The sequence below is a fragment of the Harpia harpyja genome, chromosome 14 (genome assembly GCF_026419915.1).
Source record: "Harpia harpyja isolate bHarHar1 chromosome 14, bHarHar1 primary haplotype, whole genome shotgun sequence".
Classification (NCBI taxonomy): Eukaryota; Metazoa; Chordata; class Aves; order Accipitriformes; family Accipitridae; genus Harpia; species Harpia harpyja.
In genome coordinates this window covers 29566471-29593157 of record NC_068953.1, presented here as the reverse complement: position 1 = coordinate 29593157, position 26687 = coordinate 29566471, and the positions used below count along the sequence as shown (strand labels likewise).

Sequence of the window (26687 nt, the reverse complement as noted above, 5' to 3'; positions counted from 1 at the left end):
CACCGCGGATGGAGACGGCGGGGGGTGCGGGGAACACGGCGGGCACAGCCCGTGGGCGCCCCGGGTCTCACCCCCGGAAGCTCACGGTGAGGTGAGGAGGCTCCGCGCTCACAGAAAACGCGGAGTCACCGAAGGGGCGGGGCGGGCGGCCCTAATACCCGGGAGCCGGCCGCCCGGCGGAGGCGGGGGGCGGCCCTTTGTGCCCGGCGCGGGGGGGGGGGGGGGGGGGGGGGGGGGGCACTAGGGCCTGGGGCGGCGGCGCAGGGCAGCGCAGCACCACCGACTCTGGACGCCGCCGCGCGGGGCTCGCCTCCTTAATAGGGGCGGTGACGTCACGGGAGGCGGGGGCGGCCCGGCGGGGGCGGTGCGGGGGTGCCGCGCGCATGCGCCGGGCCGCCGGCCGCGCCGCTGCAGCAGCGGAGCGGTGTCCAAACGGCGGAGCGCAGTGAGAGCCATGGCTAGAGATGGCGAGGGACGCGGCCAGACACCCGCCGCGGCTGCGGAGCCTGGCCTGAGGGAGCGGGGGCCCTAGAACCGACCCGACGGCGTCATCCAACAACAGAAAAAAACCCCGAATAAATAAATCGCCAAAAAAAAAAAAAAAAAAAGGAAAAGCCACCAGCCCGGCGGCAGCAGCAGCACCGCCACCAGCCCACAGCGCCCGCCCGCCCGCCCGCCGCCGCCGGCCCGCGGGAGGAACTGGCCCGCGGCCGCCGCGAAGAGCTCCGGGACGCCCCGCCGCCCACCAGATAGATGTGCGGTCCGGCCGCCCGCACGGCCGACGATGAACGCGCAGCTGGCGATGGAGAACATCGGCGATCTGCACGGGGTGAGCCATGAGCCGGTGCCCGCCGCCGCCGACCTGATGAGCGGCAGCCCGCACCACCGGAGCGCGGTGGCCCACCGCGGCAGCCACCTGCCGGCCCACCCGCGCTCCATGGGCATGGCGTCCATCCTCGACGGCGGCGACTACCACCACCACCACCGGCCGCCCGACCACGCGCTGACGGGCCCCCTGCACCCCACCATGACCATGGCCTGCGAGACACCCCCCGGCATGAGCATGAGCAGTACCTACACCACGTTAACCCCTCTGCAGCCTCTACCTCCCATCTCGACGGTCTCGGACAAGTTCCCTCACCACCACCACCACCACCACCACCACCACCACCCCCACCAGCGGATACCGGGCAACGTGAGCGGCAGCTTCACGCTTATGCGGGACGAGAGGGGTCTGGCGTCTATGAACAATCTCTACACCCCCTACCATAAGGATGTTACTGGCATGGGGCAAAGCCTCTCTCCGTTGTCCGGATCGGGCCTGGGGAGCATCCACAACTCCCAGCAAGGGCTGCCCCACTATGCTCACCCCAGTGCCACCATGCCCGCCGAGAAAATGCTCACCCCGAACGGATTTGAAGCCCACCACCCTGCCATGTTAGCCAGGCATGGCGACCAACACCTCACCCCCACCTCCGCTGGCATGGTGCCTATCAACGGGATCCCACACCACCCCCATGCCCACTTGAACGCCCAGAGCCACGGGCAGATCCTGGGCTCTGCCAGGGAGCAAAACCCTTCCGTAACTGGTTCGCAGGTCAACAGTGGAAGTAATTCAGGGCAAATGGAAGAAATCAATACCAAAGAAGTAGCTCAGAGGATCACCACCGAGCTCAAGCGGTACAGCATCCCCCAGGCTATCTTCGCCCAGAGGGTGCTGTGCCGCTCGCAAGGGACCCTCTCAGACCTGCTGAGGAACCCCAAGCCCTGGAGCAAGCTCAAATCCGGCCGGGAGACATTCCGCAGGATGTGGAAGTGGCTCCAGGAGCCGGAGTTTCAGCGGATGTCTGCTCTGCGGCTGGCAGGTGAGCCCGCTGCGGGGCGGTCGGGGCACGGCGGCGGCGGCGGGGCTGGGGCCCCGGGCCTGGCCCAGGCCTCCCCGGTCCCTCCCTGCCCCTGAAGAGCAGCCCCCGCCTCCCCCCCCCCCCCCTCCGCCGCTCCGTTTCTCTCCTCTCCCCGCTCCCTCTCCCAGCTCCGCGCACCGGCACCGGCCGGCTCCTCCGTGCCGCGCCTCCGGCCGCCAGACAAAGCCGAGCCGGGGCTCGGGCTCCGCACTGCGGCGCCCCGGCTTTCCCCGTTATCCCGGGCGGGGCGTACCCGCCAGGCTCGCCTGTCGCCGGCGGGACGGCGCCCAGCGTGCCCGGTAACGGGGCGCCGCCGACCCCCGCACCGTCCGGCGGCCGCGCTGCCCTGAGCGGGCAGGGCGAGGCGGAGGTGCTTTAACCGGCGGCTGTCTCAGCGTCCGGGCCCGTAGCGGGCCAGTACCGGGCCAGGCCGTGCGGTGCGCGGGGCCCCGCGCACCGCACGGCCTGGCCCGGTACTGGCCCGGTACTGGCCCGCTACGGGCCCGGTACTGGCCCGGTATGGCCCGCTACGGGCCCGGTACTGGCCCGGTATGGCCCGTTGACGGGGTGCGGGGGAGCCCCGGTAATGCACCGCCGAGAGGAGTCCGTGCGTTTGCTTTGTGCTGGGGGCGGCGGGCTCCAGTGGCAGCGCCCGGCGAGGCTCGGCGCCGGCGCTCGCTCCGCGTCCCGCTCGGGTTGGGTTAGGTGTGCTGGGCGTAGGACTTTCCGCCAAACGAGACGAGCGTGGCGTGTGAGTGGTGGCCGAGAAAGGCCGTGGGCTAAAATCGTTAGATTTTTTAATTTTTTTTTTAACTGGTTGTAATTATCGTTAGGCCGTGGAGTTTGAATTTTCGCGTGGATGCCTCTGCGTGAGACACGCAGTCCGTGCCATGTCTCCGCGCTGCTCCAGAGCCCGAAAACCCCTCAGCGTTTGCTGGCTCCGTGTGCTCCCGAGCGCGGCTCCCGTATTGTCTGCTCGGAGATGGCCGTCCCGTTCGGTACCTGCTCGCCGCCGCCGCCTCCCCAAACCCGCCAGCCTGCGCTCCCAGTGCAGAGCCCGGCTTTAATACGCCGTGAGTGAGGGTTTGTTAATTAAGTGATGGGTCTCCATTAATTTGTCCCCGGAGAACGAGAGACAGTCAATCCGAGTTGGAGCCGGGCTCGCTGATCCGTTTCACGTCCAAAAATAAGGGAAGGGCCAACTCTTTCTCCTTTCAAATGCACAAACGGTCCCTGCGCTTTCGACTACCACGACGGTGGGAACCGGGAGGCGCTTCCCGACGGTGCGGGGACCCGGCTGGGCCACCACCGTGCTCCTTGCCTGGTTTCAGCCAAGCTCCTCTGTTCTGAAGCCTAAAGCGGTGCTAGGTAGGGCCCGTAGCGGGATCCCCCTCCTCTGCTGTAGCTGGCCCTGCGGTGCACACCGGTGGGAGGACGTTGCTCTCTTTGGCTTCCACTCCTGCGGAGTCAGTTTCAAAGGTCTGAGCTCTCAGAAAATGCCCTTTCCGCCTTCCCTTCCTCAACAACCACCCCGCCAGGAGAAAACCCTCGTCTTGCTGGTGCTGCCCAGGAGGGGAGGATGGAGTTTGTGTTTCCCATATCTCTGTAACGATTGCTAAGGCGAACTTTCTTCGATTTGGAGCGTATTTTTACGACAATTCGGTCGACCTGAATCTCCGCTCATTTGCATAGATCGATACTGGAAACAACCCCTCGCTTCGGAGTCTGCTGGCATCCCCTCCCTGGCGCTGCCGGCCGGGAAGCTCTGCCAGCCCCGGCTGCAGGCCCGGGCGGGAGGGAGGCGTCAGCTCCCCGCGGCGCGGCCGCTTTCTGCCGGCGGACAGCCGCGCTCTGCCCAGCTGCCGGGTCCGGAGAGACCCATTGTTCGCTTCTGCCCCCAAACCGCCCCTTCCTCCAGCCACCCCCCGCGCTGCCCTCGCATAAACGGATCCCGGTAATCCCGTTAGAGAGACAAAGCCTCATTATTCCGCCTTCCCTTTCCGATGAAACCCGAAAGCTGGCACCTTACAGAAAAGGCCTCCCCGGGGCGAAACTGGGCTCGCAGCCCCGGGAGGCGGGGGGCGGGAAGCCGGGGAGGGCCGACCGCGCCCGAGCGTCCCCGCGTCCCCTGCAGCCGGCCCGGGCGGCGCGGGGCTCTCCCCGCGCTGCCGGGGGCTCCGCGGCTTCGCCCGGCGCTGCCCCACCTGGGCGCCGGCAGCCCCGCAGCACGTGGTCATTTGCATAGCGCTGCGTCCCAGCCAATGGGGGCGGCCCCCGCAGCCCCCCGCCCCGCCCCGCCCCGCGCATCCCGCGTCGCGCTGCGCGCCCCTCCGCGCTGCCCGTCCTGCGCTGCAGGCGATCCGCTGTAAATGCATAAAGTATTGATTTTATTTTGTGCAGGTTTAAAATGTGCGACGGTCTTACTAAGTGGTAAAAATCTGCCCCTATTGATATTGATGTATGAACATCAATTCAAAATATCATAAATTACTCCAGCCGACGCAAATTAAATTTCACGTCCAAATTATAACTCACTCCCGGGCGTTTAGAGAATTATCAGGCGGATAAATACCCAGAGCAGAGCCCTCGCCGCCTTCGTTTCTTCCCTTTCTGATTTCCTGCAGGCAGCGGCTGGGAGGGGGATGGAGCCTGCTTATTTTAGGCCTCGCGGTCTTGCCCAGCACTTTGTCTTGAGTATTTGCCCCTTCCAGCCATCCCTAGGGGATTCCTACCTCCCAGATTACAGAAGCTCCGACAAATAGAGGAAAAATTGGTAGTTACATGGAAGCAGGATTGAGGTCTTGACACTTCCTGGGCTGTCTCTTGAAATGTAAGCAGAACTGCTAATTGCAAAGCTGACCTCTTCCAGCCTCCATCTTATTCATCCCATCTTCCTTCTCCTTTCTGTTCTCTTTTCCTTTGTCTGTCCCCCTCTCTCTCCCCCTCTATCACTGAATATTTATCTATTTGGCTGTTTCTCCGTTAGTTAGTCTTCCCTCCCCCTCCCCTCTGCCTTCACCGACATTTGGAAGGACAGTGAAGGGATACCGAAAAAAATAAATACAATTCAAACAAAATGTAAAGCCCTTCTGCAGCCTGCTAGGATTTAAGGGTGAATTTAATTCAGGTTATTTTGGGGGGGGGGGGCAATAGGAGGAGGGGATAAAGAAGGCAAAAACCGACTCGTCTTGTTCAGGAAAAAATAATCTGCTTCGAGGCATTTGTTATTAGAAACGCACCTGCCTGAAGGCCGGTTGCCGGCCCCGCACACGCCGGCTGCCCGCCGAACGGGAGGGAAGCGCCCGAGGGAGAAACGCGGCAACGACACGTTTGGGGAACGGGCGAGGGGAGTGTAGGGGACCCCAGGGCCCCCTTTGGATCTACTGCAGGAGGGAGTACTCTTCGCCGAGGTGCACCCTCTAGGGAGCTGGTCCCGAAGGGGCCCCTCCGCGGCGGCTTCCCGATCGGGTTTCCCGGGCCCGTCCCGGGGCGGCGGGAGCCGGGCGAGGGGAGCGGGGGCTGTGGGGGAACCGCGCTCGTCCGCGGGGCTCGGGGCGGGGGGGATGGTGTGTGTGGCAGCCCATCCCTCCAGAGCTGCTCGATATTTGCCTGCGACCTGACTGTTATCTTTCATAGTTGCATCTCTTTTTCTTTCTTCCTCCCAATGTGAACCTCGGCTAAGCTGAAGCCTTGGGAAGCCGGCGAGAAATTCTCGCCAAATTAACTGTAAAGAAATCGATACAGTAATCAGAGCGTTTTCCACATTAAATATGAAATCTAATGAACGCCGTTTGCACCTCTCGCCCCGCCGGCCGTCGCAGCGTGCGCCGGGGAAGGTCGATGCCGCCCCGGTCCCAGCAGCGCCCCGGCCCCCATTGCCTCATTAGGGCCTGTTTAATATTTACCCGGCGGGGACTTTGCATAAACGCATTTGCATCAGGGAGGCGGACGGCATCGACCGGGGGCTTCACCGCCGACCCCCCGAGCGCGGCGCGGGCCCCGGGGGAGAGGCCCTGCCCCTCCCCGCCCTGCGGGCCGCCCGGACGCCGCGGGGACGGCCGCGGGCCCGGCTCCGCGCACCGTGGGCGGTGACAGCGCCCGTTCCGCGGCTGCCGGCGCGGTGCTGGGGCCGAGGCAAGGTGCCCCGGCCCGGTGGGATCGGAGAGCGGGGAGCAGCCCCCGGCGCGATCATGCCCCGCCGCAGCGGTGCGCAGCCGAGCGGGCGCTGGGAGCCGCGCTTGTTTGCCGGCCGTGTCCTTGCGGCGGGATTGATTTACAGCCGGTCGCGCACGCAGCCGCGTTCGCCCTTGGTTAATGTTTGCCCAGCGGGAGGAGGAGGAGCGGGGCCGGGCGGCGGCGAGCTGCGTTCCTCCGCACCGCACCGGGCCGGGCCCGGCCCGTCCCCGCCCCGTAGCACGGCTCGGCCCGTGCTCGCTTGTTTGTTCGTTCGTTTGTTTGTTTGTTTTAATTACCCGCCGCGTGGCGGGGAGGCGCGGGGGGGGCCGTGCCCCGCTCCCACCCTCGCCGCCGTTTGGATGAAATAGCCTCAAAACGGGACCGCTCCCGACGGTGGGCACCCGCCGGGGCCGCCCTGGGGGCGGCCGCACGGCCGGGCCGTGGACGCGCTGCCGGCCTGGCCCGCCGCGTCTGCCCGCCCCGACCGGCCAGGGCCACCGAGCCGCCCGCAGCCCCGGCACGTCGCCCCTCGGTTCCCGGGGGCTCTGCGCCATCTACTGACCGCCGGCGGGCGGGAGCCGGCCCCGCCGGCCCGGGCACCTCGCCCGCCCGCACCGGGCAGCGGCAGCGGCGGCTCCCCCAGGCCGGGAGGCGGCGGCTCCGGCGAAAGCTGCGGGCCGGGGCGCGTCCTGGCGGGGTGCCCTGCGCCGGTGCCCGGGCTGCCTCCGTCCGCTGGTACCGCGCTTCCCCGGGGCGAGCGCGGGCGGCGCGGCGCGGCGCGGCCCAGCCCGGCTTCAGCACCGCGGACAGCTACCGACGGCCCGGCCCCGCTCCCCGGGCGAGCCCCGCGGCGGGCCGGGGCGAAGGCAGCCCTCGCCTTTCGGGGACGAGGCCGTCCGGAGCCCGGCCGCAGGGGTTTGCCGAGCCGCCCCGCGGCTGCCGGCTCCGGTGGGGAGCGGCGCCGCACCGGTTAGTCGCAATTAGGGCTGCGCTGCTGGGGGGCGGGCCGGGCTCTGCCCGCCCCCCCCCCTTCCCCGCCGTTGTCTGCTCGGTCCGCCCGCGGGGCCGGCTCGGCTCCCGGCGCTCCGTAGGGGACCTGGTTTGGGGATGGGTGTCTTCGTACGGGTGCGCGGGCAGAGGGGAAGCGAGCTGCCCACAGCACCGAGCCCCGCGAGCCGGAGGGGTCGGGCTGCCCCGGGAGGAGAGGAGAGGTGCGGGGAGCCGGGACCGTGCCCACCGCCGCAGGTGCCAGCGGCGGGGAGCCCGGGCGCTGCCGGGGCTGCAGCCGGGTGCTGGCGTGTGCCACCTGCCCTTTACAGAGCCGGCAAGGAACGCGGCGGTGAGATGGAGACAAAATTATCCGGAAACGCACGGGCCAGGAATGCACCGGTGCCCGTGTGTGTGCGTGTACCGGCACTAAACCAAAGCTCTCGCTTTGCCTCAGGCAGCCTTTCCCTGTCCTCTGCGTAGCAGAAGGATCCCCATAACCTCCATACAAGGGACAAGTTCGTTTCGAGGGAGACCTAAGGTGACTTTTAAGCGCAGGAGCTTTTGCCGAAGTGCTGGTGACTTTAACCTGAAGACTGCAGGCATCGAGGGGAGTTTTTCCTGAGGACCGAGCGGGGACCTAGCATGGCGTCATGTCGGGTGCTCCCACGATCAAATCGATTAAAGTTGATTCGCATTTCAAACATACATCTATCTGGATAAATCATAAACTGACAGAGAAGCGACCGACGCTTACTGACTTTCTACGGAAATGCAGCTTACTTAAGCCATTTTGCTTAAGAGGAAGTCAGTTTTATGATGCTGAATTTATAGGAACAATTTATTAGCTCAACAGTAGTTTTGATTTTTTCCCATTTTAGGGCGATAGGAAATCTCAGTGGTAACGTTTTATGTACAGCCCAAATGGCAATTAAAACGCGATGGATTGCTGTTTCGCAGGTGTGTAAGCAGCATCGCAAGCTGCTGCGGACTGAGTAACCTCGGCGTCGGGGTGTGCGAGCACTTCCTGGTGAACCATTAGGAATGCGGCTACTTCAAATAGCTAAAAGTGTTAAATCGGCCTCTTCCTCAGCGACTTCGGTGCAGAAGCTGCTGCAGTGAACCCGCTCTAAGGTTACGGATGTTTTTAAGGGACGGCAATACTGCATACGCGCATCCTAGATCCGTCGGTGAGAAGTTACCCACAGGCGGTGCGATTAGCGCAGGCGGATTTCCCGCAGTCCCCCGCGGAGGCAGGCTGCCACACTGCTGCCGTAATGCTCCCCAAAACGGAGGAACTTCTTTATGTCATCACTGCCGTATTTCTCGTTCATTCGAGGCATATCTCGCCACTTTGAATATGTTGTCGGAATTGACTGAGGGCTTAAAAATTGGAGCAGGGGAAGCGGGAACGGGCAGGTAGGTCCTTAGGAAAGGAGCCCGAGAAGCCGGCCGGGTTTTGAAGTAAATCTGACCACCCTTAACGTCCCGGTGAAGGTTTTGCAACGGATTGCGTCACTTCCACCGCTGAGAAACTCTATTTTCGGCGGCTGCGCCTCGGCACCCCCCCGCGGGAGGGTTCGCTCCCGCTGCGCTGTTCAAAGCCGGCGGCAGCGGGCAGCTGCCGAGCTCTGCCGCTGCCCCGGCCCGGCAGCTCCCACGCGGTTCTGCAGTGGTGGGGGGTCCCGCGAACCCGCGCAGGAGTGGGCGGGGCGGGGCGGGGCTGCCGGGGCTCCCCAGGGGCGGGGCGGGGCGGAGCAGCCGCTCCCTGCCGGCGCGGCGCGGTGTGACGCTGCGGCGCGGAGCCAGGAGCGGCCGGGCGGCGGGGGCTGCGGAGCGGGCGGCGTTTCCAGGCGGAGCGGCGCGGTACAGAGCGGCGCGGTACAGAGCGGCGCGGAGCGGCCGGCGCTCCCCGGCGGAGCGGTGCGGTGCGATGCGGTGCGGAGCGGAGCGGAGCGGAGCGCGCCCCCCCCAGCCCCCGGCGCCGGGCAGCGGCCGCGGCAGCGGCGAGGAGCGGGCGCCACCCAGGGGCCGGGGGCTGCCTGCGCCGCTGCGGCGGGGCGGGGGGGGGGCGCCGGGAAGGGCTAACCCGATTAAAATATTGATGTAGTCGCAAAAATCGTTCATTAAGGCAATTTAATCTTTGCTATTAAATGTCCTTTCAATTCATTTGGGGTAATTAAGATGCAGTTAAAGTGATTAAATTCTAATTACTTATGCTAGACAAAGAAATATTTGTCACAGTAATATGGTTAACTAAAGACCCAGCTAAAGAAATTTAACGTTTACTTTAAATGATATCGCAGGAAAATCGGGTGCTTTCCCCTGATTGATCCACTTAGCAACATATTCTGTAATGGTGATGTTGGCTCACGCGAGTGGTTACAGATCCATCAGCGCTTTGTGTAAACCCCAGAATCCCAAACTGTTGAGTCAGCGCTCCTTAGTCGGATTCACTTTATTATTCCAGGGGCAGCAAATTAAGGTCACTCGTTTTAATACAGTGCACAGGAGTGAGATGTTTACCATTCTGTCTCAGCTGGGATCTATATGTTGGCAGGTTGATGTCATTCTGTGAGCTTCCCGTATAGGAACGTATTTTTGTCTCTTTTCATGTTATGAAACAACAAGAGGAGTATTGCCTAGGCTTGATGGCAGAGAAATAAGATACAGATCAAATGACCTCCGAGTAGATGGATACACCTGCACTCTAAATAAGCATAAATACAAATCACTAGAAAGTCAAGTGCAAAATGCTGAATGGCGCCAGGAGTAATAATAAGAAATAATTGATGTGGGTTCAGACATTTCAGAATAGCCCATACTCTCTTCAGTTGAAAGGAGAGAGTTTTGGGGAGCAACCAATGAACTGTGTCACCCGTGTAGGCTTTCGTCACTGACGTGTGAATGGCCTTATCCTATGGTGTGTTGAAGCTTTTGGGAATGCTCTTGGCAGCATCAGCGCTGTCCGCTTACCTGCTACAGCGGGAGCACGTGGCCATGAGCCGCCCTGACGTGCAGAGGCTCTGTCTCACGCAGCACCTTTCCAGAGGGATCCCATCTCCCAGGTGCTTTCAAAGGCCCCAGGGCAGTGACGAGCAGGATGGGGCAGAGCAGGGGACCACCAAATGGCGATGTATCAGTGAATGGCACAGAGCAGCTGCGGTTATTCGTCCAGGCCAAATGGATTTGCTTGCTTTTAGTTGATGTGGTGAAGTCTGCCCTCAGGTAGCATATGTCTTATAGGCCCCTTATCTTGTTCTCGTATTCCCCTACATAGGAAGTTTCTGATAATTAGGAAAGATCTGTCATCTGTGTGTCTCTCTGCATGCTCCAGAGGTGTTATTCCCATGATAAGGATGGAGCTTATCACACTTTATTATGTATTATCATCACCATGAATTTACCATAAACTTTTGGCTACTTGGTTCCACTGAGCTGTTGCAGCCAGCGTGATTAGGACTATCTCTGATGGCCAAAGTCCTTAAGCAGTTTCAACCTTCTATGGAAATCCTGCTGCCTTTTCCACCCAAAGGTAGAGCCTCCTTCAGAAGAATATCCTCTAGGATATTCTCTAGCTTGTACCAGTGAAGAGTTTTCACTTTTTAAAAATGTTATTGGACATTTTGTGATGTTTCAAAACTAGAAGCAGGTGCTTTAGAAAGAGATTCCCAGGGTCTTAGTGGGTGCAGTTCAGACTGTAGCTGTGGCAGGTTCTAGACTTTATAGACCTGACACAATGGAGATTAGAAAATACCTGTAAGGAGAGAATTCTAAAAGGGTTTTTTATGCCTCTAAGACATGTCCTGTACACGTGAGGTTGGGATAGCTAAAAGACTTGGCTTTGGAAGAGGAAGGGGAAAAGATGATCATCACAAAACTTTCAAGAACTCTCTCAAGGCAGTCTTAAATATGTCTCCTTGTCTCTCCTATGGCATATGCAGAAATGCAGGGCTTTTGTCATCACTTCTTTGAGCCATGCTGCATCGTTTCTTGTGGTTTTGCCACTTGTGGGAAGGGTGACTGCTCTGAGCCCACAGCAACAAAGCTGGTGGCTTGTAAACTCACCATTGCTTTCTGGGAATCTTGCACTGGAGTCCTTGAGAGAAGCATAAAGCAGTTGTCTTTTTTCTCCTACCTGTCTGAAGCAAATATAACACTCATGAATAGCAAGGGTGAGACAGTCCTCAAAACTAAACCAGTCCAGTGAGGGTGGTGGTGAAGACCCCAGAGCTCAGTGCTGCGTTTACCTTCTGATGTGAAGCAACCAGAAAGTGCCTTCTCAGGCAAGACAGAGCCAAGTCTGCAGTTGTGAGAGATCCCCAATCCTCTTTGTTCCCCAAAATCAACATTTCATCTACAAAATGGGTTCCTACAGACTCCTTCTGTCTGCAGCATCCGGCTCAACCTTCCAGCCATGGCGCTAATTGTTGTCAAATAATGTGTCAAATGTGATGGAAATTAGCGTGGTGTGAACCTGCTCATGGGGAGCTGAACCAAGACCACGGCCTCATCTCGTACAGGGCACTCGATGGCCATCAAGTAATAATGGCTTGGGCCAGAGCTGGAAGTGTGACCTGTCACCTCAGGGTGAAAGGCCCTGCATCCCATCACTGGTGGCCAGCATGTGGTCTCCTCTCCATGTCAACCAGGCTCTGAATTCAGCACGGCTGGAGACGTTATTGTGTGTGTGTCTGCCCATTGCTGGTCTGGACCCACTCTGGGTGCAAACAGAGGGAAAAAGGGCTCCTTGTAAGCAGAGACCCACTGTGTACCTTGGCTTCCTCCTCCACGGGGTGGGAAGACTCATGCCGAGGCACTGGTGGGACTGCACACTTCCCTTCCAAGAGGAGCTGTAATGCCGTGCTGTTGCAGTGCACTCGGGCAGGCGTGCTCCCCTCCTGCTGCCCTGTGTCCCTCCTCCCTTTCCAGCCACATTGTACGGTCAAAAACCCAGTCGTGGCCCTTGCGTGTGCCTGTCCCGGAGCTATGTGAACTGCTGCTGGCAGCTGGTGAGCGGTGTGACCCTTCGGAACGTGTGGCCGCTGCCTCAGCCTGTCGGTGTGCATGTAAGGGCACGGCGCTCTCGGTGACAGGTCTGAAACCCCCTAAATCCACCTTCTTCTTCTTCAGCATCTGCCACTTTTCCATCCTGTGTCTGAGAGCACGCGCTCAGTGATGGCAACGTGGTGGGCCACCAGCTGAGCAATGCCTCTCGCAGTGAGAGTGGTCCTCTGCCTTCACAACTAGCCACAGGGCTTGGGGCGAGGTTTGCCCAAGTAGGATTTGCTGTTGTCATTCCCCCTGCTCCGGTGTCAATTTTCAAGAAAAGCAGCCAGCAGAACTTGTGGTGGTACTTTATTATGTGCCCAGAACAAACCAGCAGAAAGCAGGTTTATTGAGAGTATTACTGGTTTCATTCTTTGCTTCTGGTTTTTAGAAAGGAAAATTTGTGTTTGCCAGATACAGCTAGGCACACGTGTACGCACCAAGTGCTCCTGAAAATTGATTTATGGTAATCAGGGTTTTTTTTCCCTTAGATTTTAAAAAGAAATCCACCCTCTAGGGATGAAAGACTAGATCAAGTGTCAGGGTTAACACCTGAGCTTACTGTAATCTTGACTTCTAGACTGACAGAACAGTGTAGTTCACATCACAGGTGGGCAAAATATCCTCTTTGCTATCTCAACCTAAAGATGCAATTAGTGCGTTTTCATGGGGGACACGATCCTGCTTCACCTCCGGCAGAGGCAGACTGATCCCGCCTTGCTGCACGCAGCCAGGCCAGCCGGGTGCTGCAGAAGAGCGGTGATAGACAGTGGAGCTGCAGCGGTGAGCCCTCACTTCTGTACCACGCGCAGGCAACCGGGCCTCACTGAGATGTACAGACCTTACAAGGTTTGGCAAGTTAACTCAGCCAAATCCCTTGTGTGACTCAGAAGGAACAAAGGGAGACAAAAATAGATTGATGGACTGTATCAGGAGAATTGCAAGTGTCAAAAATATCTGTTGCTCAGGGCAGAGGAAGATGGAAGTGACTGGAAGAGGCCAGAGTTCAGCAGTGGATTTATAAGGCTCCTCTGGCACTGATAATATTACATTGTCATATCGGCACGTGTGTTGCCAGAGTCAGAGCGACTCTTTCTTTATCCTCTGCTTTGCTTTTTTCTTAACTAGACTTTCTTAAAGCTTTTTCAAAAGGCATCACAAGGAGCATCACTCAGCCGGGGCAGCCCAGAGACAAAGAGCACGGCTGCCTGCAGCGGGGAGAGAGGGCAGCGTGCGAGGGCAGCAGGCAGCGTGCGAGGGCAGCAGGCAGCGTGCGAGGGCAGCGTGTGAGCGGGTGTGCGGCGGGAGAGGCGCACACCTCTGGGCCGCCCAGCACCCAACAAAGCGCCTGAGTTCAGCTTCTGTGCTGTGGGAGAGAGTCCGCTTACAGTGTTCACGGGCAGGGGCACGTGAAGGACATCAGTGCAAATTACTTTTATTATCTTCTGCTACATAAAATAAAATCCAGATGAAGGTGTGTGACAAACAGTTTTGAAGGCGGGCTCTGGTGTTTTTCCAAAAAAGGGTTTCGGTTGTTGTCTCTGGAGGCTCTGACTTCAGCGGACACCCTTGCCGGCGCTAGAGGAGGACCTGGCCCAAGCAGGCATAGCCGCTTTGTCTGAGCATGACCTGGGCTGAGCGCAGGCTGCTGTCACCCGGCTGGACGGCCCCCATTTGTCAGCCCTCACAGCGTGACCTGGCCGGTCTCTGTGCCTGCTCTGGGTACACTCTCACGTTGGAGCAGATTTTATCCAATGGTGTACATTTGTTCTCTGGCAAGCTGGAAGCTGCTATTTATTATGAAAATTGATTGGCTCCAGTGCAGGGAAAACGATCGTAAGGAAACCCTATTACGGTTTTTCATTATCACCATTATTTATTTTTAAGTGCTATTAATATTCCTGCCTGGACAAGGCAGAAGATGGGAGGTGGTATCCACCCTTGCTGCTCACAACCCGAGGCCAGGCAGTACTGTCTGCAAGGGCTCTTTGAACAATTAAGCATATTGGAAAGTTTTTGCCTTCAGTCTACCTCTGGCGAATGCTAACGGGAGTAGAGCTGAGAAAGAAACAACTTTTGCATTGCCTGAAAACGATCCCGATTTTGTTCCCAGTCTCTTCCCCAGGTGGAAAAAGGCTCTGCCAGCAATGCTGGGCAGAGGCAGGGCCAGTGTGCTGCTCAGCAGGCACCAGGGGTACGGGAGGATCCAAACTGGGCTTGGCTGGGCTGCTATGCTAGGGGCAGTGGCTGCCCCGGTTTCACTTGTTGGGGCTCTGCTGTGTCCAGGGAGGATTGAACCTGTTGCGTGTGGGTCTTCGTGTCTCAGATAAGGTCCCAAATTGCAACTGAGCCTCTCTCTCACTCTCTCTGGACCCATGCATCGTTCGTCCTTAATTCAAAGTAGAAGAACTCCAACTTGGATGTGAGGACAAGAACTGTCTTATTTCGTAGTCTAAACTGGAGCATATCTTCACCTGTTCCAACTGGGTGTGGACCAAGCCTTAGGAAACCAACAATCCGCATGATAGCTTGTCAAAAAATAAAGACCACCCTGGTCTGCAGGAGGAAGGGACGGCTCCGAGCTTGGGAGCCTCAACTCTCGCTTTCTGATGGACTTGAAATGAAGTTTTATTTGCAAAATAATAAAATTGGCTTATTTGTATCATAGACTGGATAGCATTTATTTTTTCTCCCCAGCAATGAGCACTTTTTTCTTTCCTCTGTGATGTTACTAGCAGTAATTATGTGGTCTCTGATACAACTGAAGTTGAGCAACAAGGTGTCTTGTAACTTTTGGGACATTTTCTAGGGAAATAATTATTCAGGAACACTACATTTCAGGAGATGAGCACAAGCTCAGGAAGACAAGGTGTTAAGCAAGTTAGTTTTGCAATAGACGGTTGGGGTTTTGTTATTCTCTATGATTTCAGAGAACTCATGTACTAGTTTGTGATTGAAAACCCAGAGGTTTACACCGCTAATTGAACTAGCTTTGTATCTACTGCTGGGACTGTCATCTGTGATGTGACGATTCCCACTGAAGCGTCGTACAGTGCTGACTCGGATCACACCATTTGTGTAGTTAGGATTTTGTGACAAATGATGATCTGGACAGAATATCTAGGTGAAAGCTAGAATTTGTGTAGCCTTTGAAAAAGGAAGGTGTAAAGCAGAAGGAGCAGAAATGCAGCGTTAGGCATGGCAAAAATTACCTGAGTTTGGTTTGTCTCCTTTTCTGCACGAGCCCATTAACAGGGGCAGAGTCAGAGCTGGAGGCTGAGGTTGTTACAGAGCCGAGCTTCTGCGGCTGCTTTCACAGGAACTTCTGATCGTCAAACAGTTAGACGTGCATAAAAGATTGAGATGCTGTTTGTGTCTTCTTTGCTCCCCATTCCTAATGTCTATCAGTAAATAACAGACTATTCTTGCAAAAGTATTTTTAACCCTTGAGTTGTCAATATTAACTTTCAATGGGGATGCAGAAGTGTATCATCAGGCACTCATCCCCACAGTGAATTCAGCAGCTTGACTTCAGTGGGGGCTTGCTTGCATGAGGAAACCAGTTTTTCAGCCCAGAAGCTCCACAGTGTTTTAGAGGTCAGGATGTAACTTCAAAGCACTCTTCAAAGGTTTTCAGATAAAAATAACTGTAGAAGATACGAGTTTGGCATCCCAGTCCGTTTGATGGATGTGTCGTTGCTTATGAAAGAATGTGTAGCTGGAAAATACATTGCTAGGGAACTCTTCAAAAGCTTCTCCTCAGAGGGGGCTGAGACGCCAGTGTCTTGGTCCCTGCCCGCCTGGGCCAGCAGAAGGTGCCTTTGCATCTCCTGAATCTTGCTGGCTGATCTGTCCATTTGCTATTTCTTGAAGTACAAAAGGTGGATGACTATTTTTATACCTCCCTCATGCCAAGGCTGCCTCTCGGTAGCAATAAAAGATGTAGGAAGGATCTTTGTAAAGTAATTTGCTGGTTTCATTCCAATAACCAGGGAATAGGTGGACACTCCCAAAATTCTTCATATAATCAGCACCGTTCTCCACAGAAATCAGGACTAGACAGGCAGAGAGACAGAACATCCATATTACCTTCAGAAATACATCTCTAAATCAGCATTAAAGGACATTGTTAGAGAAAAAAGGGGAAACAGACAACTTCAGACTCTCTTGAATGTGAGACAGAGCAATCTGTCCTCCCAAGGAAACCTTTATCCTAGCAAAATGCGAAGAAAATGAGCTGGCAGAGAGTCAAAGGCTGGCGGGGGAATCCGGGAGTCACCCTCCCATCCCATCGGATCCTGCCTGGCAGGTGACCTGCAAGGCAGATTTCAGATTGCAAGCACCCTTTAGTAATGTAGAGCAAATTAACGTTCTGAAAGGGAAAGAAGGGATGATAGATGGAATAAGGTGAAATTCTACAAGGAAGACTTACTATACCATTGTTCTTCATGTCAAAACATGGTTTATTTTGTTCGGAATACATAATCATCTGGCCTGTAAGACTGTAGTACCATCCTGGTCTCTCCTAGTTCCTTATTTCTCAGCCAATAAAAAGCTACAGAAATGGATTGACAACAAATAACAAAGGTAAAAAAGGTGGGCAAGGTTGACTGTAGAGCTCAGTGAATTTCCACTCGATCTCGTAGGGATATATTACGTAGTTAAATTCCCAGCACTAATAGGCATTATCAAAATGTAAGCTCTCAATAATAGCATTTGCTGAGTTTTAACAGGCAACGACAAAGGTATTTTCTAACTTCTATTCCTTCTATTTTTGATAGTTTCTAAGTTAGAGAATTAAGTGTCACACATCTTCTCCAAATTTGGAAGCTGGCATGAACGGGCCTTTTTCCCTAGTTTGTCCTGTACTGTGTGCCCGTGCACTCCTCTGCCAGCCCTCTCTAACTGTCCTCCCCTTTCTTGCAGCATGCAAGAGGAAAGAGCAAGAGCACGGGAAGGATAGAGGGAATACACCCAAGAAGCCTCGGTTGGTCTTCACGGATGTCCAGCGTCGAACTCTACATGCAATATTCAAGGAAAATAAGCGTCCGTCCAAAGAATTACAAATCACCATTTCCCAGCAGCTCGGGTTGGAGCTGAGCACCGTCAGCAACTTTTTCATGAATGCACGGAGGAGGAGTCTGGATAAGTGGCAAGACGAGGGCAGCTCCAATTCAGGCAACTCATCTTCTTCATCAAGCACTTGTACCAAAGCATGAAGGAATAACCACAAACTAAACCTCGGTGGAAAAGCTTTAAAAATAAATAAATAAATAAATAAATAAAGACAGACCAGGACCTCAAGATAGCAGGTTTATACTTAGAACTATTTGAAAAAAATGTTATTTATAAGTCCAAAGAAACCAAAGACTTACTTCACCTGCATTATGACTTTGTTCTAAGACACACACTTTAGTAGGACGACGACTTGCAAAAAATGGAGAGGAAGAAGAAAGCAAAACGGAGGGAATGAAACGGAACGTAAAGAGAAGAGAAACAGACCACTGGTCTTACACCTTCGCCCATGATCATCTTCACCGTACTTGGCTGTTTAGTGGTTTGGAGCATAGTGATTTCTTGTCATTGAACGGACATCTCTTCAGATATGGCTCTTCATTTCCACAGCAATTGCCATGAAGGTGTATAGTGTATCCGTACTGCGTACACGCCGGTGGTTAGGGACTTAGTCAGGGCTGGTCTTCAGAGAGGGTTGTGCCATGGCATGACTGACAAAGCGTGGAGTCGTCTGAATTCATTTGAACGGTAGTGTGATTTTTGCTGTTTCATGGTTTGAACTTAACCGGTACAATGCCTGGAAACAAGTTCAAACTAGGCAAAGAAATTTTGAATGGTACCTAAACCAGTGCATTCTCTTTGTTTGTTAAGGAATGTTCAGATTTAAAAAAGGAAAACTATTCCATCCATAAAAAAAAATCGACTAGCTACCAAAGAACACATTTAATAGTTATATTGCAGGTATTTTATTGCAATGATTTTAATATTCCAAAGCTATTTTTACACAAAATACTATGTAGAGTTATAGGTATAAACTAATCTAACTGTATAACACATAAAACTTGTAATCAAGACTGTTATTTGCGATTAGTAAAACCACATTATTGTTTCTTTCCACGATTGGCAAGAAAGAATGTCATCCGAGGAGGTCGCAGCCCCTGTCAGAGCACAGGTACTGTTAATGGGATGCTGCTTCCACTGAAGTCAGTGAGCCTTTCTGTCGCTGACTTCAACGGGAGCGAAAAAAAGGGGCCGTTACAGCCATGTATAAGATAGTGTGGTAGCTATCGTGCGTGCATGCCCTTGTTACACTCTCCCAGGCTGATATTGCTGGAAGCCCGTAGCAAACTGTGCGCTGTATATAAATACAGCTCAGCTCTGCCATCTAGCCTGCAAACAGGAGACCTGAGGCATTTTGCATGCAAAAATGAAAAGAATTGCGAAATGTAAAACCACAGGGCTCAGCATCTGATCAATACTCATTGACATTGGTGAGCTTTTTTTTACCTATTGACTTTACTAGGCAAAGGAATAGCAAGAGCTTTGAAGGCTCGCGGTCTTTTCCTATTGAAAACAGTGGTACAACATCAGTTAATGTTGGTGGGAAGAGCTCCAACAGGAGCTCTGGTAGTGCTTTTGGAGGGCTGAATCGCACTGCCTCTGAAGTCAATAGCAAAATTCCCATGACACCGATACAGCCTGATGTTTTGTGGCATCGTATCTGTGTGTAGCAGGCTGAGCTTTTGTCCTGTGCATTCTTTCTTGCTCATCTATTAATCAGGATAATGCATGAAATAGTTTAAAGTTTGTAGCTGAAAAGCTTTAAATGCTCTGTTGCTAAAAGACCCGTAGAAGAGAAATCATCCCATTCCTACTCAGATAAAATTAAAAAGAAAAGCGTGCAACATCTGCATATTAAATTTTAGTGTAAGGGCAAAATAGATTTAAAAAACCATACGTGTGCCTGTTAGATTTCTAACCGGTGCTTCAAATTACTGTAGTAATTCTGCTAGGTATATTAAATTCCAAAGTAACCCAATACGCAGGTATAGGCCCAATGCAAGGATTAGAAATAGGTAATCTTACTTACACCCTTTTAAAAAAAAAAAAAAAAAGAGAGAGAAAGGAAAATTCAAGGTAAACTAGAATCCAACCACCGTCAACAATAGCAGATACCGGTTTTTGGGATGAAGCCCACTCAAAATACTAGCGACATCAAAGTTAAGCAACTTTGTAGCACCAGTTATTTCCCAAGAGGACAGGGTCTAGTCAAGGTTCAGGGTATACAGTTAATTTCCAGTAAGTGTTTAGAATATAGCTGAAATATCTCTTCCTTAAAATAAAGTGAAATAAACCCAAGATTTTTGGCACTGAATATTTCTCCACATTTCCGTATGTTAAACCTACTTTAAGACCGACAAAGCAGTTGTCTATGAAAATGTAATCTAATCTGTGAGTTTTTTGAGTCTCTAGCTTACCTTAAATTTTAGCGAGCTTTCTTTTAAAGTGTTGCATCCCCACGGAGACATAATTGACATGGAAGCATTAATAAGCTCACATATAAAGTCTTATGAATGCAGTCTCATTAGTGTAAGGTTAATAAAGGACAGTGATAATTAACATTTTAGTTTTTTCCAGCAAAACACTGCTTTGTAACGTACCTATAGTTTAGAAAAGAAAGCCTTATTTATTTAAAACTTGAGAGTTTAAAAATGCAGGGAAATTCAAAGTACATTGCCGCATTTTTTAGTATTTCCATTGTATTGTCTTTAGAGACTACTTGCTGAAACCAAAGAGAACTTTCATACCAGCATTAAATTTGCACCCAATATGCAATTTCAGGATCTCTGACACACACACATGCAAGCCCCTGAATAGGTCTGTGTATATGTACACGCACACACATTTTTATGGGGTGTATGTATGTATACATGCGCACACGTATATCCACACACACTAAAACTGATGCACAAGTTACAGATTTTAAGTGTTTTGGTTTTTTTACATGTCTGTTTAAGTATATATAAACTTTTTGGGTTTTTATAAGCCATTAGGAACAAAACCACTCTTCCCATAAGCAATATGCGCCTCATACTCTGAATAGGCAAAGAACACACTTTTCTTTAATTCCTTTCAAAACATGAAGCAAATAACTACGGAACTGCTCATTCTACCTGTAAAGCTGTTTTACCTCTGAGCAGACTGCCCGGCCGCACCGACTGAAGCACGGACAGATTACCCGGTGCTCCCCGGCTCGGATCGTTGCCAGTCCTTGGCAGGGCGTCCTTAAAGGGGGGCTGCTTTCTAATGCTGCGCTTAACGTTACAGAGGAAAGCCTGTCTCTGTCCTATTAGTAGTGTTAGTCTTGCAGTTCACTTCATTCCTGACAAAAGGGAAATTAGTTTCAAATTCAACAAAAGGACCTAAAAATCTGCCAGGAAGGGTTAGGAGAGGGAGCAGAACCTGAAACAATTTGGGAGCATCGGGAGATGGGGCTTCAGTCAAGGGTGACTCCACGGGCGAGAGGGCATTAGGGACGCACGTTCGGCTCACAGGCTGCATCCAAACCTGACCGCAGTGACCCACGAGGGGAGGCTGGCCAAGAGGTGAACTGTCCGCATCCATCCCCATTGTAAATGGCATTATTAGCTTTCCAGGGAAAAAAAAAAAATTAAAAAAAAAAATTCAGACCGACCCATAGCGCCACGTTAGCCCCCGCATCGCTTTCCCGGGGCCTCAGCCTCCTCTCCTTACTCAGGTAAAGCAAACCCAACAAGAGCGAGCGAGCCAGCCAGCAACGGGGCTTGGGCTTGAGAATTTGCTCCTGCTCCAACCAACACCAGAAGCAAATTCCCAAGCAGCCAAAGTGGCCGGGGCTGCCCCGGTGCCCCGGCACGGGACCTGCCCCAGGGCTGCCCGCCGGCACCACTCTTCTCCTGAGAGGGATTTCAGGATAAGGCCGCGGTGGCGGCGGGCGCTGCCCGGGGGGGCTGCCGCTGCCTGGAGGGCTCGGAAATGCAGCTGAGCTTATACCAAAGAGTCTTAGGACACCTCTCCTCACCTGAGTTGTAAACGAGACATTTTTACCCCCCAAAAGGTCCTTCTTTCTACTACTCTTCCTCCTATCCTCCTCCTCTTCCTCCTCCTTTGTACATAAGGATGAAAACTATGCATTTAGCAAACAAAGAGAAAGCACTTACCCTTTTCTATCTCGCTGCGTTTGGGTGCATTCAAAGGCCCAGGGGCTAATTTTGAGACTTTGCTTAGCCTCCTGGTTTATTATTGTGGTGTGGTTAGCTTTACAATACATTTGGTAACTATTTGCTAAAGACAAAGAAGCAAAAGGTAAGGAATAGCTACTTCCACGTGTTAAAAAAAAAAAGAAAAAAAAAAGAAAAAAAAAGTGTGTAAAGATCTACTATTTATAGTGTGAACCAAAGACGCTACCTCACTCGATTTCCATTGGTGATTTTAATCACATTGATGATACCAAAGAATACCAAAGATTTTTCATGCACGGCCTCAGTCTGGAAAGGGAACTCATCCTCCTTACCCCCGTCCCCTCGATCCCCCTTCCTCACCTTCACTCAGCGTGTAACCTTGTCTTCATTCTTAATGGTAATGCTAATAACCTTACGAATACTTCTCTTGCTACAACTGCTACTACTGACGATGGTAAGGATAATAATAATAATAAAGCTCTAGGCAAACATGTTGCAAACTTTGTAAACTCATAGGACGAGTGCCTTGCTTGAACCAAAGTGTTAAACCGCTGTTGACCTCTTTATCTCTCACCTTATACTCTTTGAATACCTCAGCCTGTTAGAAAGGCCACTAATGAAAAAAGGAATAATTCTTCACCGTGGTGCTTTTTGCCGTGCAACCATGCAATGAAACTTTCTTTGATACCAAAGGAAAATGTTTTTTTTCCACTTTCTTGCTGACAAACCAAAGGTTCCCTCTTCTTTCCCCCAGAGCAGCTTGAGTCCCTCAGCCCAGACAGGCCGTGCATCGCTTTTACCAATTCCTCCAAATACCTCATAGTAATAAATCTTTAGGGTTATGTTGTATAGAGAGTCTATGTGATAAGGCAGAACTTACTAGTTTGATAATTGTTAAGGTTACTTAAAAAAAGCTTTATAATTCTTATTTATTTTGTAGGGGTTCTTTTGTTTGTATATTCCTTTTATATCGTACTGTTTGGGTTTGGGTTTCTTCTTTTTTCCTTTTTTTTTGGCAGAACTTCTCTGTTATACTCAAGGAAGATCTTATTCCTGGGAATGTTTTAAAGTGGGTAAAGATCGCTGTTTGCAATGAATGCAAGAAAGGGAAACATGGTTTTGATTTCTTTTGTTTCAACTAGGACGCTTTGTGTTTGCTAGTCGATGTTCTTTTCACAGGGTAAAAAAAAAATATTCTCTGCTGTGATAAATGGTTCCTATTTTTTCTCTATAATGTGCTGTGATTTTTAATTTAATTACATTTTGTATACGCTTATTTAATCACTGCTTTAATTTATGACTATGTAGTTTAAAAAAAAATAATTGTATATAGTAGATTCAAAAATGGCCAAAGCTTTATGTTACAATCTTTTCATTCTTGATGCCGAGATGAACTGAAGGAGAGTGCTTCTCTTGACTGCAGGGTGTATCTTCAGCCTTGTCTTGGCATGCACTTCCACCCGTGTTACAAACACTGCCAGGTTATCCCCCCGGGCCTCCCTTCCCCCCAACTTGTACATGCCAAAATGAGTGTTTCAAGGTAGTACTTTTGTCACTTAGAAAGCAGAAAGGCATTATGAGTGTGTTTTTCCTTTAATTTATTTGTCGTTTTCTAGAAAGGTTGCTTTGTGGGTGAGACCCGCACATCCAAAGAATTTAAAAGTCGTCTAATGTTTAAAAGCACTGGCATTTGTGAGAGACTTTGCTGAGTTTTTGTTTTCCTTCGCCGTTCGCACGGGTAGCGCAAGTAGCGGGCGCAAGCCTCGGGAGAAAAGCTAACTTGAATTTGGAAACCTTGCTCATGGAAAGGCCTTCGCCAGCCCCCCCAAGTACCCGCGGGGGTTCCCCTCCCCGGGACGTGCAGGGGACGGCCGAGGGGCGGCGGGCGGTGGGACAGTGCGGGCCAGCCAGGCTCGGAGAGCGCTGGAGGGCTTGGGCCGCCCGTGGGCCACCACCCGTGGGCCACTGCCCGTGGCCCACCGCCCTGTCACCTGCTGTCCGGCCGGGGTCCGCAGGCGAGGACGGGTCGGGGTCCCCCAGGAGCTGCGGCCCTGTCCGGGCTCCGGCTGCGGGCGAGCGGGGAGGGACCCGTGTGGCATCCCTCCTGGGGGACGGGGTGCTGCACCTGCCCCTGGCCTCCCCCGCCGCTCGAGGGAGGAAAAAGCGGTTTTGAGTTGAAAAGCAAAAAGAAAGAGTAATGACAATGATAATTCTGCAAAGCTGATGATGGCATCATGGCACAGAAAATAGGATGCCACTCACCTGTATTTTATTTTGCGTAAAGAATAGCTTCTGTTTCAACTGAATGTTGTGTACTGACATGGTTTGTGATGGCTGTAAATATTTCCTTTCCCCGCACAGTAGCCGAGCTCCAGGTGTACCTTGTTTTCCTTTGGGGGGATAGCGGAGGGGTTGAGGGAGGGAAGGACAAGGGCAGGGTTTGAGCTTTTGGTCAGAAGTTACACTTTCTAGGTACATTTTTATACTTCGAGTATTGAAACAGGGCAATAAAGACGCTCTGAAATGCAGGATCATTAAATGGTCTGCTGGCAAGCATTGGCTAAATGTCTGCTTTTAATACGTAAACTAAAGCCGTGCAATGGGTTAGGCTTCACGTGGAGGGGGGAGACAAAGTAGTAGGCTACGAATCCAGCGGGAGCCATCGAGCACTGGACGGAACCGTACTTAGGAAGACATGGTTTCTTTTCCTGTTCCGGTAGTTTGATTTTTCACGGTCTGTTCTGCGTTTATTGCACCCTCACTGTGGAACCACGTTAGTTTTGCAGTCTGAACCGAACACCAGTATTAAATGAAAACGAATGTTAAAGCATTGTCTTTTACTTGCTTTGGTAGTTGTCTTCGTAATGCCCGGCCCACAATCCAGCCCCAGCTGAGCGGGAGCCTGGGCCCCCGGCCCCCCCCCGGCCCCCCCGGCCCCCCCAGCCCCCCCTTCACGTCAGCTCCATCCGCCGCCGCGCAAAGAGGGCGGCAGAGACAATCACAGGTCCCAGATCCGTAGAGGTAGGAAACCTTCCAAGAGCAAGAGGGAGTTCTTCCAGAGCAATGAAACAAACACAACCCCCCCCCCCCAAAAAAAAAGAAAACGAAAAAGAAAACAAAGCGAAGATTTTGATAAAAGACAACTTTGCTGTCATTTTTAGTTTGCCCGTTAGGAAGCAGTAGTAGTTTATGCGTTGCATCTGCATTTCAGACTAAGTGATTATTGTACCTAATTACAGTCGATTGCTAATATTTCCTCAATCTCTCTCTTAGTCAAGCGCTTCTTCTTCTGTATTTTTGTGTGTAGCGACGACAAGTGTAATGCGCTAGGCATTATTCTGGTTTGGTTATGAGTATCTCCTGTACTGCGTTAAGATTTCCTTAAGTTACTTTTTTTAAGCTTTGCTACTGTTCTCACTTTATGCCGTGCAATATCATCTGCTGTGTTTGCTAAGCAAAAAAAAAAAAAAAGAAAAAGAAAAAAAAGAAAAAAAAGCAAGTGATGATGTCATCATGCTTTTCAGTGTTACAATGTTTCAGCGTTACAATGTTTCAGCGTTTATGTAGTCACGAAAATGTAGTAAATAAAAGGTTGGATTTTCCAGCACTTTAAATTTAGACATTTCTTGCCTTCTTTTGTTTCTCCACGTGCAGCCACAAGGCACCAGGCTGCGCCGAGGGGAGCGGGTGAGCCCCGCGGGGCGGCCCCAGGTCTCCCGTGGGACGGGTGGCGTGGGGCTGTGTCACAGGAGGGACACCCACGGAGGGGGGGCACGAAACGGCACCTTGGGCTTCACGGCGCCGTGTCTTCTTCCCTCCATTCATGCCGAGGTCTGCAGCCCCCCACCCCCAGCAAACACCCCCGCAGCCGCCCATAGCCCCCCTGGGCTCCCCGTCCCAGCTCCCGCCGCGGTGCTCGGCGCGGTGGGCTCCGGGGGAAGCAAGCGCTGAGTGTCTGAAAGGCGAGCACAGTTCATACCAGATGCGCTTCTCTAATTGAGGGAAGAAACATTAAGAAAATAAGTGAAGCAAATAATCTTGGTTTCCTTTATATCGTCTAAGGGTAGGGATGTCACCAAACTAATTCACAGAGGTGTTTCCTTTTGTGTGATGGAGTCCACCTCAGGCCCGCAGGATCAATATTTAATTGTTTAAAGGGATATTGTATTCCTTTCCTGTCACTGTTGTTAATGCCTCCGCACTCTGTAATCCCACGGGGTCTTTTCCCAGGGATCTGATCAGAGAGATTACCCATCACTCGGGAGTGGTGGGAGGAGAGTCCCTGGCTGTAAAAGATTCAGCAACGCATTGAACCATTTTCTCTCTATCTCCTAATGAAGTGATGAAGCATGTGCCACAAAATTTAACAGGGTTTTGTGGCAAATCGGGTCGCGCTGCTGAGAGGAGGATTAAACCTTCATCTTCGTCCCATAAATCACGGCATCAGCTACATTTATTCTGATGGATGGTCGGGACTCTACTGACAATATTTTATCTCTGGAAGCGCCTGCAGCCTGTGCCCTCAAGTCCAATTTCTTTTTACTGCTAAGCCGAGAGAGGGACTGACTGCATCTGTTCAGAGGGCTCCCCTCGGGCTTGGTATCCCAAGACCATGCCAGAAACCAAAGCATCACCAGCAACCCACGTCCAGGGCAAGCGCAAAGGGGAGATGGGAAGCCAGAAATGTCCCCCGTCCCCAGAAGGAGAGCCCGTGGGATTTGCCCTCCACAGCATGGTACCGGCTAGGCCTGGGATAACGTGGCACTGACTCAGGTCAGTAGCTCCGTCGGGCAGTGCTGGCCAGGGCTGTGGTGCAAAGTGAGCGCTCCAGCATACCCTGCTGTGCGCAGCACCCTTGCTCAGAAGAGAAAAACACCTCCAGGGACACAGCAGAATGCTTTTTCTAGAAAAAATAATCTGGAGATGCCACAGAGGTTGAAGCCCATCAGGCAGCTGTGGGGACTGGCTCCCAGGTTCTCGCTCCACAGGCCAGAGGAGGATGACGGGCTGCATGCGGGCAAGGCCTGCCGCAGTTGCAGCAGGTCCCCTCGCTGTGACTTCTCTGTGCCTCCCGTCCCATACTTCCCTCTCATGCGAGTCATTTTGGTCATTAATCTCCCTGACCCCAGGCACTGGAGGGTGGCCCCTGGGACGTCCCCATCCCACGCAGCGGCCAGCTGCCCCATGTCCTTGGGCACCCACCAGCTGCCTGGCCCACGCTGCAGGGACAGGCCAGCCACCAGCAGCAGGCAGGGATGGCCAGGGTGCCCAGGAGCCCGCATAGCTTCCCAGTTACCTCATTGTATCAGAGCTTTATATTTATATTGGTGTTATA

General features: G+C 52.9%; 1 protein-coding gene across 1 annotated transcript; it reads left to right on the top strand.

Moving 5' to 3' along the window:
- The first annotated feature begins 404 nt into the window (after positions 1 to 404).
- ONECUT1 (one cut homeobox 1) lies at positions 405 to 24970 on the top strand. Its single transcript, XM_052808488.1, has 2 exons — positions 405 to 1865; positions 17043 to 24970. The coding sequence occupies exons 1-2, from the start codon at positions 785 to 787 to the stop codon at positions 17333 to 17335; spliced, it is 1374 nt and encodes a 457-aa protein (XP_052664448.1). The 5' UTR covers positions 405 to 784; the 3' UTR covers positions 17336 to 24970.
- Positions 24971 to 26687: the final 1717 nt, after the last annotated feature.

Bases quoted from the DNA above. Each gene is read 5' to 3' on its own strand.
- ONECUT1 (XM_052808488.1), top strand. From the start codon at position 785: ATGAACGCGCAGCTGGCGATGGAGAACATCGGCGATCTGCACGGGGTG. The intron at 1,866-17,042 runs GTGAGCCCGCTG...CCTTTCTTGCAG, and splicing joins GTCTGCTCTGCGGCTGGCAG to CATGCAAGAGGAAAGAGCAA.